The sequence below is a fragment of the Chionomys nivalis genome, chromosome 8, assembly GCF_950005125.1.
Source record: "Chionomys nivalis chromosome 8, mChiNiv1.1, whole genome shotgun sequence".
NCBI lineage: Eukaryota > Metazoa > Chordata > Mammalia > Rodentia > Cricetidae > Chionomys > Chionomys nivalis.
Window position 1 is genome coordinate 19,905,314 of NC_080093.1, and position 12,839 is coordinate 19,918,152.

At 48.3% G+C, this 12,839-nt stretch overlaps 1 protein-coding gene across 2 annotated transcripts in view; it reads right to left on the reverse strand.

The window, feature by feature from the left end:
- Entpd1 (ectonucleoside triphosphate diphosphohydrolase 1) overlaps positions 1-12,839 on the reverse strand; it is a 121,303-nt gene that overhangs the window by 11,254 nt on the left and 97,210 nt on the right. For both annotated transcript variants that reach the window (XM_057779543.1, XM_057779545.1), the window contains exons 3-7: positions 9,057-9,174; positions 4,621-4,771; positions 2,704-2,863; positions 1,479-1,715; positions 153-413 (exon numbers count right to left, since the gene is read on the reverse strand). In XM_057779543.1, the coding sequence (XP_057635526.1) occupies positions 153-413; positions 1,479-1,715; positions 2,704-2,863; positions 4,621-4,771; positions 9,057-9,174 (927 nt within the window). The remainder of the gene's footprint in view (positions 1-152; positions 414-1,478; positions 1,716-2,703; positions 2,864-4,620; positions 4,772-9,056; positions 9,175-12,839) is intronic.

Genomic DNA, 12,839 nt, shown 5'->3' on the forward strand with positions numbered 1-12,839 from the left:
GTGAGGCCAAGTGACAAACCCTCAGTCGCATCAAGACATTACTATGCGTAAGAAAAGAAGTTGGTATTATTTAAATACCTTATAGGTGCATCTTGCACAGCTTATAACCCAAAACACTCTAGCCGACATAACTCATCATTTCATAAACTTACCCCAAAACTCCCATGGAGAGGTGGCAAGAAGATGCCATTGAAGGCACACTGGGAGTAAGGGCAGTAGCTGTTGTTGAAGAGCTCGAGGATGCTCTGCTGGCACTGTTCGTAGTCTCCAGTGCCCTGGATTTGAAACTGATCGAACAGTAGCTTCTTTTCAAACCTCTTGGTGCAGGGGGTGCCGTAGAGCTCACTGACATTCACTCTCTTCTCATATCCTGGGTGGAAGCATGGATCCCTGAGGGTCCCGCCACTTGAAACCTGAATGGAAGGAGCACTTGAATGCCAAATGACGGTCCTCAGAACGGCATTCTCACGGCCCCGTTCTGCCTTATCCCCTTTGAGAATTAGTTTTTAAAGGAAGGTTTATAGACAAGGGTCCAGGCATGGTATACGATGTATCAGGGTATTTATGCATGAACCCACAAATGCCATGAACTGGGAATGTCCCTGGGCTCTTAGTGCTAAGATCACAGACGAGGAGCAGGCTCACAAGGACACATGTCCAGAGACTCCAGCCCGGATGGAGCTGGGTCTGCATGCCGTCCCTTCTCCTCCCCCAGCAGACTGGGAGCTCCCGGAGAGGGAAGATGCCTCGGAGCTCTTATCCCAGCAATGACAAACCAAACAGATTTTAAGCCCCAAGAGAAAAAGAGAGGCTGTTATGGCCAAGCATAGTGTGGACTTGGGGGGTGTGGGGACACCTCTCGCCTGCACCTGCTTCAAGATGGCAGTCTTGATGGTGATGGTTCTAAGAACAAGAGACTGCATGGGGTGAGGGCTGTCTCTTCCCAGAGATTGGACAGCTGGATGTGACAGCTTCACTCTGTGTGTATTTGCCAGGGTGTGTCCAGTCCTCTCATTGCATCAAGTATTTATTCTTGAATTCAAACTGCAGAAAACATCTGGGGACAATTTTTAAAGTGCTGATTGACAAATTCTGTATTTTCCACACAGAGGGGTTTTTTTCTCCCCCTCTTTGATTAAAAAATGGTGTGGACAAACTTTCAATTGACCACTCCTCCCCCAGACAATACTTTAGCATGTAACTCGCATTATCAACACCACTGGGGCCAGACACTAATTTCCAAGAAAAGATCCGAGTGATGTCCTTGGAGATCGTGCAGTAAACAAACATGGGAGGGGATGTCTGGGTGGACCGAGTCACAGGGGTCCACCAGATGGAGCTTGGTGTCCTGCCTGAGAAGGGTTGGAAGGCACAATGCCCAGCTTCAGACCGACTGCTGAATTACAAAGGGGGAACAACAGGATGTGGGGGCTGAGGACCAGATGTGGGAGGGCAGAACTGAATTCGGTTGCACTTGCCTGAACGTCCTTGGCTAGTTTCTGCCAGAGTGCCTGGTCCTTCCCATAGCACAGGAAGCTGTGTGTGTACACAGTGTAGTCCTCGCCGTAGAGGCGAAACTGCAGAGAGTTTTCTGGGGCTTCTATAGTGCTGTTTACTGGCACAAAGGTGATTTGTGTAGAGGCGCCACCGAGATCCAACGCGCCGAAGGTTCCCTCTTTCTGGTCTGCTGAGATGAGGTTTAGCCAACTCTGTTTCTGAAAGAAAGGACAGTACTAGGAGTCTCTGGACAGCCTACCTCCTAAAGAGGGAGGACCAGGGTCAGAGAGTGGAGTAAAGCCCACTGTGGGTTCCCCAATCAGCGCCAGATCGACAGCCAGCAAGAGGGCTTTGAAGACAAAGCTCAGAGAACAGCAATGTAAGGCCAGGAAACCTTACGGCTCACAAGCAAGAACAAATCCCACTCAGTCACCAACTACATTTTCTAGGCGAGAAAAGGTTCTGTTTTCAAGCTTCATTATGGGGTGGGGTCTGCTAATGTGGGTGCTGTCCTGAGAGGTGAGCTACCCCAGGAGAAGAGAGAAGAGCCCTAGGCACTCCTTACTTAGCAAACACTGCTTCATTCGGCTTTGCTTTAAACTAGTCTCACCATGTGGCTCAGGCTAGACTCTGACTTGAAATTCTCCTGCCCCAGTCTCACTCAGCTCTGTTCATCTTACTTTAAATAATATGAAAACGGCTTTAGTAGATGTTAATAGATATGGGGGCTGGAGAAAGTTCAGCGGCTAAACGCACATACTGCTCTTGCAGAGGACTTGAATTTGTTTCCTAACATTGGGAGGCTTGCAGCTGCGTGTAACTCCAGTTCCAGAAGATCCAACAGACTCTTCTGACCTCTGAAAGCACTTTCGCCCGTGTACATGTGGCCACACAGAGGCGCACCATACACATAATTTTTAAAAATAAAAATAAAATCTTTAGATTTTAATCTCCTCTGTGTTTCCCAGGGATGAAGACATGGCTTTGATATTCTCCAGTGGTAACAGTAAAATAAATATACCTCTCTAGGGATGGTTACAAATGCAGGCGCTCGTTCGCTCATTCATTCATTCATTCACTCATTCATTCCTTCATTCAATCATTCATCTGTCGTCCATCATGCATTTTGCTAAAGATCCAAATATTGCCTAAGACAGCAGTGGCATTGACCCTCTAGGAACCACCTCCTCGGTGTGAGGTATTTACCTGAGTGAATTTGCCCAGCAGGTAGTTGACAGTAATCCACCCATAGGCCCCTTCCTCTTGGCCAGTGATGATCTTGGCACCCTGGAAGTCAAAGGAGTAGTTTCTAAGGCTTCTTGACACTGCAGCCAGGACCCTGTCTGCTGCTTGCTCACTTTCCATTCTACACAAAAGAAGAGGTGAGGTTATCATTTCTTCGTCTTCATAGTCCCCACCTACCCATGTCAGCTAGAGAACGTAACACACGAGAACAGGAGACACAGGGCCGGGTGGATGGCTTGCACGGGAGTCATCCTTCTGGCTCTGCCTCTCCACGTCCAAATCCTCCAGCCACTGAGTAGATGTATCTTTCCAAAGTACCGGTTTGTCTTTGCTCCCCAGAGGTTTTCAAACTGACTGTGGTGGCAGCTTGGTGCTATCTGGCCATATTGAGAGCTGGCTGGTAAGTGCTGCTTTAACCATCACTGAGGCCCCTGCTTGCTTATACTTTAGACTCTGAGTGACATTAGTTAGGGCTGTAGAAATGAGCAACAGATGCCCAAGGTCCCCTGAAGCCAGCCTGGGAAAATCTTCCTATAATCACTCAGTCCTTAAGTCTGTTTGAAACTTCGAGACCTAAAGGAAGTCTTTAGGGTTGTGTTATGATGATGTAATTGTTCCCGAGACCTAGTCTGAAACTCCGAGAACCCCTGAGTGAGAGGGAGCACCTTCCAGCTGGGTCTCACATAGACATAGTGCCCCTCGCCTTTCTGCTCCAGTCCACCCTCTAGTATCAACAACTGTTGCTTCCTTAAACAGCATGTCATTTCTCCAGCCTTCCTGGCGTGCTCCACAAGGCACTTTCTAGTGTAAGTCCTCCCGCTCACTGCCCTAGTCTTGCCACTTTCCAGCCATGGGGCTTCAGGTGCGTGACGACACTGCTCAATTCCAGCTTCGTTCTCTGGTTATTTAATATCTTTGCTTCATAGTGACCTTGATTAAATAACGTGTGTCAAGTATTGACACAGCGCCGAGAACACAAGCTTCTATTAGTATTTCACCTCCTCCCCATCTCCTTCCCAGGCAGACCTTTCTGCATGTGACGATTTATGGCAATCCTTGCCTCTGCCCTGGTCTCTCTCCTTTCCCTATTTTTGTGCATCCACTAGAGCACAAATTCCATGGAGTCAGGAGCTGTGTTTTGCTCAACACTTTATCCCCAGCACTTGAAGTCCTCTCTGACATGTCACAGGTGCTGAATGGATGGCTAACTGAGTGGATGCTGTGCTCTGCCAGCTGTGCTCTGCCAGCTGTGCTCTGCCAGGTGTGCTCTGCCAGCTGTGCTCAGCCAGCTGTGCTCTGCCAGCACTGCCCTTCCTTTCCTTCTGGCCCCTCCTTCCTGGTTCAGCTCCTGTGGCAAGCCATTCTGACTATCTTCCATCCTGAGCAAGGCCAGGCCTCCCACAGCAGCTTTGCACAGTCAAACAACAGATCCCCCTGGATGGAAGTCTAATTCCCTTGAGGGCTGAGTTACCTTCTCATTATATTGTGGACTGAGCAGGCACTCGCAACACCCTCGATGGATGGATGGATGGAAGATAGAAACAATTCACACACCAATGGGATGACCAACCATGCTTCGTTAGCTAGACCTACTCGTCTTGGGATATTGTGGGTCTTATTTTGCCTTTTTTCTCCCAGATATTGATTGTCTTCATTCTCTTATTTCAGAGTGCACATCCTTAATCTTTCTCTCCAATACTCTGTCCCTTTTGATGTCCCCAAGGGAGATACTTGAGACTTACCATAATATATACTTAATGAAACTTATTTCTTAGCACAGGCTTTGGTATGTGAGGTAGCTATAAGTCCCATAATCCTAGGTGCCCTGCCACTGCCTCGAACTCTGGTACCCTACCTAGTCTCTACATACTGCCCTACCTAAGTAAGCGCATGCCTGCTGTGGCTCCCAGGTAAACAGGCGTCTCACGATGCTTAGAGGCTGGGATCAACTCCGTGGATATTTTCATGCATTCGGCCAGGTATGTGCCTATTTCATTTGTTTTCTGAGCATATTTTGAGATTCCAGGACCTAAGGAAAGATACAGAAGGTGAAAGTCTTAATAAATAAATAAATAATAAGTAAAGAAATGTGTGGGGCGTACCTTGACCATATCAAAGAAAAGTGCTTGCTAAGAAAAACAGAAGAAAACACTTCTCAATATGACATATACTGTGCTGTGTTACTTAGAGGGAATCGTGGTAAATTTTGATTGTCAACTTAATTGTAGTAAGAAGTACCAAGTGAATGAACTAATGAGGTGCCTTAATCCTAACCCTAATACACTTTGGGCGCATCTGTGAGGCTGGCTGAAGAGAGATTTAGCTGGAGGGGAAAGATGCAGATGCAGGCAGCACTATCCTGGGGCTAGAGTTCCAGACTGAGGGGGGGAAGGGGGGGAGGAGAAAGCTGGGCGAGGCCCTTTCCTGCTTCCCCTTCTGCCCAGAGGTGAAGAGCTCCTGTTCCTTAGGGTAAAAGGGATAACTGGGGCAGGAAACCGACCAATCACTGAGCACCCTGACTCTGAACCCAGAGTCAGAGAAAGAAACACACCCTGTATTTGAGACCTAGGCCAGGGAGAGAAACATCTTTATCCCTGAACCCAGGACTAAAGACATGTGCCCTGGATGTGAAACGAGTGTCAAAGAAACACACCCTGTCCCTAGAATTAGAGCCAGTGAACGAAATATGCCCTGGTCCTAAGATTAGAGTCAAAAAGTTAAAAAGGACCAGTGAAAGAAACAGATTGGCCATGAAGTCAGAGCCATCTCTGCTCCTGACCAGCTAAACTGACCAATCCCTGAGCAGGGAAAAATTAACCAATCCCCTTTCTCCCTGGGAAAACTCCACCCCTAAGAAGCCCTATATAAGCTTCTCCACCCCTTCAGTTAAGAGCTGCCCTGGAGTGGCAGAGGCAGCCACTCTCCTGGACTCCTCCTTCCCAAATCTCTTTCTCAAGTCTTGGGTGATGACCTTCATTTGCCACCCAGAGAAGAAGAACCTGGCTGGGACGTCCCTTAGGGGACCAAGATGAAAAACCTTGCTTAGACACTCCCTGGTGAGCCTCAGCAAGGCGGAGCAGAACAGAGTACCTTGCTAGGACGCTTCTTAAGGGGGCTGAGCAAGGTCAGCTGAGGTTGCTACATTTCTGCAGGGGGCTTTTCCATAGCAGAGTGTTAGCAGAAGAAACATCTTGGGCCAGAGAAGAAGCAAAGAGCTATCGGCTAGGACACTCCCATAAGGGAGCAGAGCAGAACTCAGCTGGAGCGGCTCTCCCGGAGAGGAGCAGGATCCCTATATCCTGCGGGGAGACCATCCCCCACCGCACCCCAGTTTCAGGTAGCCTGGCTTTCAGATAGCCAGGACACCTTTCCTCCAGGGCTGAGCTGTCCTATTGTGGCTCTACCCGCTTCCCCAGAGCTGTTCTCTTGTGGCCCTCCAGAGCTATCCTATTGAGGCTCTGAGTATATCCCGGCTTCCGGGTATGTCAGGATATTCCAATACCACTGCTGTGCCACATTCCCCTACAGTCCCCATGCTTCCTCACCAAGGTGGGCTGCTCTCCTTAGAATCTAAAGCTGGTATAAGTGCTTCTTCCCTTAACCCTCAAGTGTTTCACCATAGTCGTGAAAAATGTAGCTAATGCCTATGGCTTTGCTTATGATTTAAACTCTTGCCGGTGAAGCCTGGTGTTCAGCAGTTCAGCCACAGGGTGGTGCAATTTCATATTCAATTGGGTCATGTCCTCTGGCTCTATGGTGGCCTGTTAGCCACTTTTGGATGATCCTGCCATGGGGCTATAATTAGCAACATTAGTTCCTAGAGGGCCGAGGTAAAGATGACATTTAGCGCAAAAGTTAAAGTAAAGCACCCCACACACTGGCTTTTCCTGAAAGGACAGAACGGGTCACCAACTTGCTATGTCATAGCACGTGCCCTAAACTTTATGCCGTTTCTTCCTTTGTTAGAATGAACAGAAATAGAATCTGCATGCCCCAAGAGTCTGTTCCACTCCAGCACCACGCCTCCCTACTAAGACTGTTACTTCCATTTTAGAGCAAACTAACGGAGACTCCTGACCTGCTGAGTTTAGCACTGCTCGGTTCCATCTCACTGAGGTGAATTCCAGAGCGCTTCCTAGCAATAATTCACTTTCAAAGTTATTATTCAAATGGGCTTTTCAAGAGCCTGCTTGCCTAACATGAGACACTCCACGCTGTGTTAGCAGCTCACTTCGGACTCAGGAAACCCTTTGTTTTGTTAACTCTGATTGGAAGAGAAACTCCAGTATTTGTTGAGCCAAACACCTGCATCCATGGGATGAGTCTCAGAAGAAAGACATCTGTTGAAATCGTTTATTGTATTTTAAAGTGGAGTCTGAAGTGAAGGGTGGAACTTCTAGGAACTCGGGGAGCTCTGCCCCCATTACTCTGAGGCCCAAGAGGCTCCGGGTAGCATGGCATTCTCTCCTGAATCCTGCCTAGTTCCTGAACAAACTACAAAAATCAGTGGAAGCTACAGGCCATCTGATAAAAAGCCAGTTCTCCTCTGGGATCTAGATTACCTGTTTGAAAAGAAACAGGATGTTCCTGGCTCCAAAGGCCAAGAGATGATGATCACAGGGACGGTGGCGAGATGTGGTGTCTGGTGCAGGATGGTGAGCAGGCTGGAGAAGCCAGGGAGATGGCAATCAGCCAGCCTCTGGGTGTGACCTTAAAATTGACTTGGGCTGGGAGCTGGAGTTGTGGGGGGGGGGGATGAGGATGGGGGCGCAGTTATCAGCATGTAAAGCAGCGTTTCTGTGGGGCCTGGATCATAAGCCAGATTCTTGCCACTTATGGGGCACTAATCCTCCAGGCTTTTTTTTCCCTCCTTGGAACACAAGATTTAGATGACCCCAGCCCTAAAAGTCTGTGATCTGCTCTTCCCTGCCTGTGAAGAGACCAAAAGCGGTTAAGATTTTCCTCCAACTTGCAGAGCTGAGTCTAAAAATAAAGAGAACAGGAGATCATGCCATCAGAAGCCCCCAGGGACTTTTAGAAACATGAATCTCCAGGCTCCAGCCCAGATCTGTTGACCCCAGGAACTCTGGTAGTAGAGGGCCCCACATCCATGCTCTAAGAGGTCTACCTCCTCCCCTACCCCCACCCAGTAGTTCAGGGCCCTGAGTCTAAGAATCACTGGCTCAGCTGTGGGTCTAACAGCCAGTTCCATCAGTCGCCAGCCTAAGTAACTTTAAACAAGTCGTCTGACTTGTCTTAATCTTGCTGCTCTCATTTTTAAAACATGGCTGCTGCGACTCACCCAACGGATCCTAAGAGTGAGAAAACCCATGTTGAGTTCTTAGTGCCAGACACACAGGAGAGCCCTGTTGATGAGAACTATCAATGCTCAATCCTCTCTCTCTTTCTCTCTCTCTCTCTCTCTCTCTCTCTCTCTCTCTCTCTCTCTCTCTCGGCATGCGTGAGTGTGCATGTGTGTGCATGTGCGTGTGTGTGCGTGCGTGTGTGTGTCTGTGTGTGTGTGTGTCTGTGTTGTTGGGAATCTAACTGGGAGCTTAGACCCCAGCCCCTCACATCTATCCCAGCCCCCAGGCATGAGTTGCATTGGTCTGGACTCCAAATCCCAGCAGGCCAGGTCCCTGGGGAGCAGGTCAGGACCACTCCCACAGGGTATTTAAATGAACTCCCAAAAGAGGAACACGTGGTCTCTTTTCCTTCCTCCTGGTGATCGTGTTTGTGGCCTCGGTTCCCCCTCAGGGCCACCTGAGAGGGCAGAACTCCCATTAAATCTGGATATTTCTTAATTTGGCATGTTTTGATTTGGCTTGATTGGGAATTTGCATCGGCAGAGAACTCGCGTTAGGGAATATTCCTTACACTAACCAAGGACATCATGACTATAAAACCTGGACAGCACCACTGGGCCACACCTTTAACACCTCAGCTATTTTTAAATTTGCTTATTTTTCAAGGATTGATTTCAAGATGATGATGGTGATGGTGATGGTGATGATGGCGACAACTGTCAGCAATAGGAACTGACCGTGTGAGACACTGTCTGCTGCTAGGCTACCTCCATGACTGGACTGGGCAGAGTCCTACTGTGCTGTCCAGGCTGACCCGAAGCTTAGGATCCTCCTGCTCACCTGTGCTACTAGGCCTGGCTCAAAGTCATTTTACAGTGCCCATAAAGTACCGTTAGCTCCACTGTGTTCCTCGCTTGTCTCTGTGCTGGCTCCTCTGCTCCTGGGTACTATCAGTGCCTCTCAGGCCCCTGTGTTCCATTTGCCCCACTTCCCTGGCCTCCATCTCACCTTTCACTTGACATTCCTGTAGCTGGTGCACCACGCCTGTGTCGTTCTCCTTCTCGGCTGGCCACTTGTAGATGTACAAGTTGGTGTGAGAAGACCCTGCATCCAGCACAATCCCAAACTGAGGGCGAAGCAAATTTAAAAGTTTATCAGCATGACACACACTTTTCCATATTTAGCTTGCAAAGGAAGTAGACAACGGCAGGAATTTTTTCACACCATAAAGAGAAAGTACTCTAACCCACGGGGAACATTTGACGCTGGAGACTAGAGTCACCCAATCCCAAGGATTACCAGTGTACTCTTCTTCTAGATAAGGACTCTCAATGCAGGCTGCATCTTACAAACATTTGGGCCATGCCTGGGGCAGGTCTGAGCCAAGAGGTTATTTAGAAAATGCTCAGTTATTCCAGTGCTGATGCAACTAAGATATTATACTGTGGAAGGAACAGAAAATAAACTCAGTGCTTCCCAAACTTGTCCACACCCTGGGATCACCCAAAAACTCCACAGGCTGAGGCCCAGGCCCACCTCAGGCACTGGTTTAAAAGCAGTCTGGCCATGATCATAGTCATGAGATCCTATGAGACCCTTACGTGCAGACAAGCCTGGCAACTATTGAGCTAACCCACGGAGGCTGCATATAAGGTCATCTGATCTGGGTTCAGTGAGTGTGGAGTGTATTTTAAGAGAGAGAAACACTACGTGTCCTTGCTTTTTTTAATTCCAAAAATAACTCTGAAGTTGTATTTAGTATATTCTAAGGTAAATAAGCTTCATGTTCACAGCTCTTTAAAAGGAGAAGGTCACAAGAATAACGGGAATCAGGAGAGAGGGAGAGCAGGGAGGGCGCTCAGGCCAGAAAGTGCTTCGAGCCCCAGCATCCACATGAGAAGCCAGACATGGTGGTGTATGCTTGCAATCCCAACGCTCAGACCCAAAGCAGAGAGGTGAGTCTGAGGCTCGCTGGTCAGCTAGCCTGACCTAATCAGCAAGGCCCAGGCCCCAGCCAGGGCTCTGCTCAAAGAATAAGGTAGATGGCACCTGAGGAGGAATGACACCTGACACCCGAGGTTGCCTTCTGGCCTCCACGTGCATATGCACACATGTGTAAATGTGCCCATACCCACGTGTTCCTGACACACGGAGAGGAAGAGGCAGTGTGAAGGTGAACTAGGTGGTTAGAGGAGAAAAGGTAAGAGTATCGACCCCACACTGGGTTTCATGAGAGTGCTGACCATGTCAAGCATTTTAGACGTGAATTATCAGGGGTTATTTTTATCATTTCAATATAGATAAGAAACTACCAGAAGGTTAAAAAAAATTCTAGCTTGAAGCAGATCAGGATCAAGGCCTTATCTGTGGAACATGGAGCAAAGGCCGAGTGCCAGGCTCCAGGGAGATGCTCTCTCCTAAGGACAAGCCAAGGACAGCTCCAGCGTGGCATGCAGATGCGAGGATGTACCCCAGTGAACTTCTGCCCAGTGCACACTCATCTGACCGCCAGCAAAATCAAGATACAGAAAGCTTGCTAGCCCTAGCAGGCTTCTTCTTAGTCATTCTCCCCAAGGAGCAATGGCCGTTCTGACTTTTGACACCACAGATGACCTTTGTCGTGAACTGTAACAAAGGGAAATCACATAGCATAGCCACTCGGTATAATCCCTGTCACGCTACACTGGAAAGTGCACTTAAACTGTACCCTTTGTCCATGCGTTCCCACGGCTAGGGAGTATCCCACTGCGTGCACAGACTATGTTTCTATTCATTCCGATGTTGATGGACAGTGGATCATTTCTAAGTGAGACTATTAGCGATATAGCTGCCTTGAACATTCTTGGGAATTTCGTGTCTATGGAGTGTTTTTTAAGCTATTTCTCACCTGGAGTAAACTACCCAGTGTCCATTTTGATAAACTGATATTCACTTTTGATTATATTCCTAAATTGGGGATAAATCTGATGTCGATTAGCATTGTCTGCCATGGACTTCGTGAGAACAGCATGATGGAACACAGTTTGTTTTCCTACATAACTATGTGTAAGTGGTGCCCTGTGAGTGTGTATGTTCACATACATGTTGGCACATGTGTGTGAGTGCATGTGGAGGCCCAAGGATGACACCAGGATCTCCCTTAGTTGTTTTCCCGCTGGTTCACGGAGGTGGGATCACCAATATAGCTGGTCTGTCTAGCCAGTTTGCGATGGGATCTCCTATCTCCAGCTTCTAAGTGGTGAGATTATAGACAGGCTGCCCTGCCCTCCGACATTTGTATGGTTTTGGGACCAGAACTCGGATCCTCCTGCTCACCAGCAAGTACTTCACCAGTGCTGTCTTCCTAGCCCTAGAACACGCAGGTTTTACTCATCTCTAACGGGAAAGCAAGCAAAAAAAAAAAGCAGAGGAATAGTTCCATTTGCACAGTTCAAAGCGTGCTCTTCTACTTGAAAATTGTGTGTGTGTGTGATATGCATTTATATTATATCAGCCCATTGTCTCATCTAAGAGTTATAGGCAGAAAAGGCAGGAGTGAGGATGTAAGAGACCACCCTGGCCCACTAGGAATAGCTAAAGGTAGAGCCTCCTGGGTCATTCCGTTTCACTGGGAGGCACCAGTGTGCAGACTTCCTAAGAATACTTGACCCTCCCACACCCCCTCAATGTTCTCTGCCTTGTTATGTACAGTTGGGGGGGTCTCTTTAATTATTAGTTTTATGTGCTCAAAAAATAGTATCTGCATACTTGCCCTAAGTATAACCAAGAAGCAAAAAGGCTGGGCTCCTCTGAGACATGGAAATCCAAGATGGCTTAGTTAGGCAATCACAGTGGGCAGGAGGGGCTGCTGACTGGGGTCTAGAGCCTACAGACCCCTGGGAAACCTCCCAGAGTTTGAGAAAAGGCTCTCGAGTTAAACAATAAAAAATTCCATTGTTCCCAGCAGGGCCCCTGAGTTCTTCCTACCAGAAGATGTTCCAGCCACAGTGGCATATGATAAAAGTTGGCGAGACAGCAGCAAGCAGCCTTTATCTGGAATCAGGAGGCCCTGGTCTTTCTATTTTTGTCAGCATGAAAGCCTCCCTTCCAGGAGAACCGAAGAGCTGGCCTTGCTGCTGTCTGCCTGTTTCTCTGAGGCCCTGTGCAGTGATACAGTGGAGAGACGAAAACATTCATGCATCTGTCTGCAAGTGTTTAAGAAGGGGGCCCTGATCAGTCCTCAGGGATAGAGGCCATTTCAGCCCATGCGTGGCACCGAAGGCTAACCTGTGAACCGTGCCCACTGAGGGCTGGTTTACGTTGTTCCAAATTGCTTCATAGAACAAACAGTTGACACTTTGAGAACAGCTAAAGCTGGACTGCCAATGTTGTCAGTCTACACATTAGGGGCATTTGCCTCCTGTGGTTCCAGTGTCCCCCAGGAGCCCAGATAGCCCCCACCTTGTGCCTGTCCACCACCACAGCATTCTCCAGAGTACGTTCCAGGGAGAACAGGGCCATGGAATCTCGGTGAATCACCTTGCCAGGAGTCTGGGGCACATCCCTTTGCCCTCCCTCCTGGACCCATCATCCCGTTAGCTAGTGAATATGCCAGGGAAATCCGACCAGGAGGAAAAACCATTGTTTTCCTGCAGCTCGTATGCACAGCATTTCTAGAAGCCCCTATGAGTATGCCTTTCATTTTAAAGAAAATAATAATATTCCAATGGTGAGGAAGAAATCTGCCCTCCACTATTATTCTCATTCTACTACTATTATTATTTCAATAGTATTTTCCATTTTAAGATTACT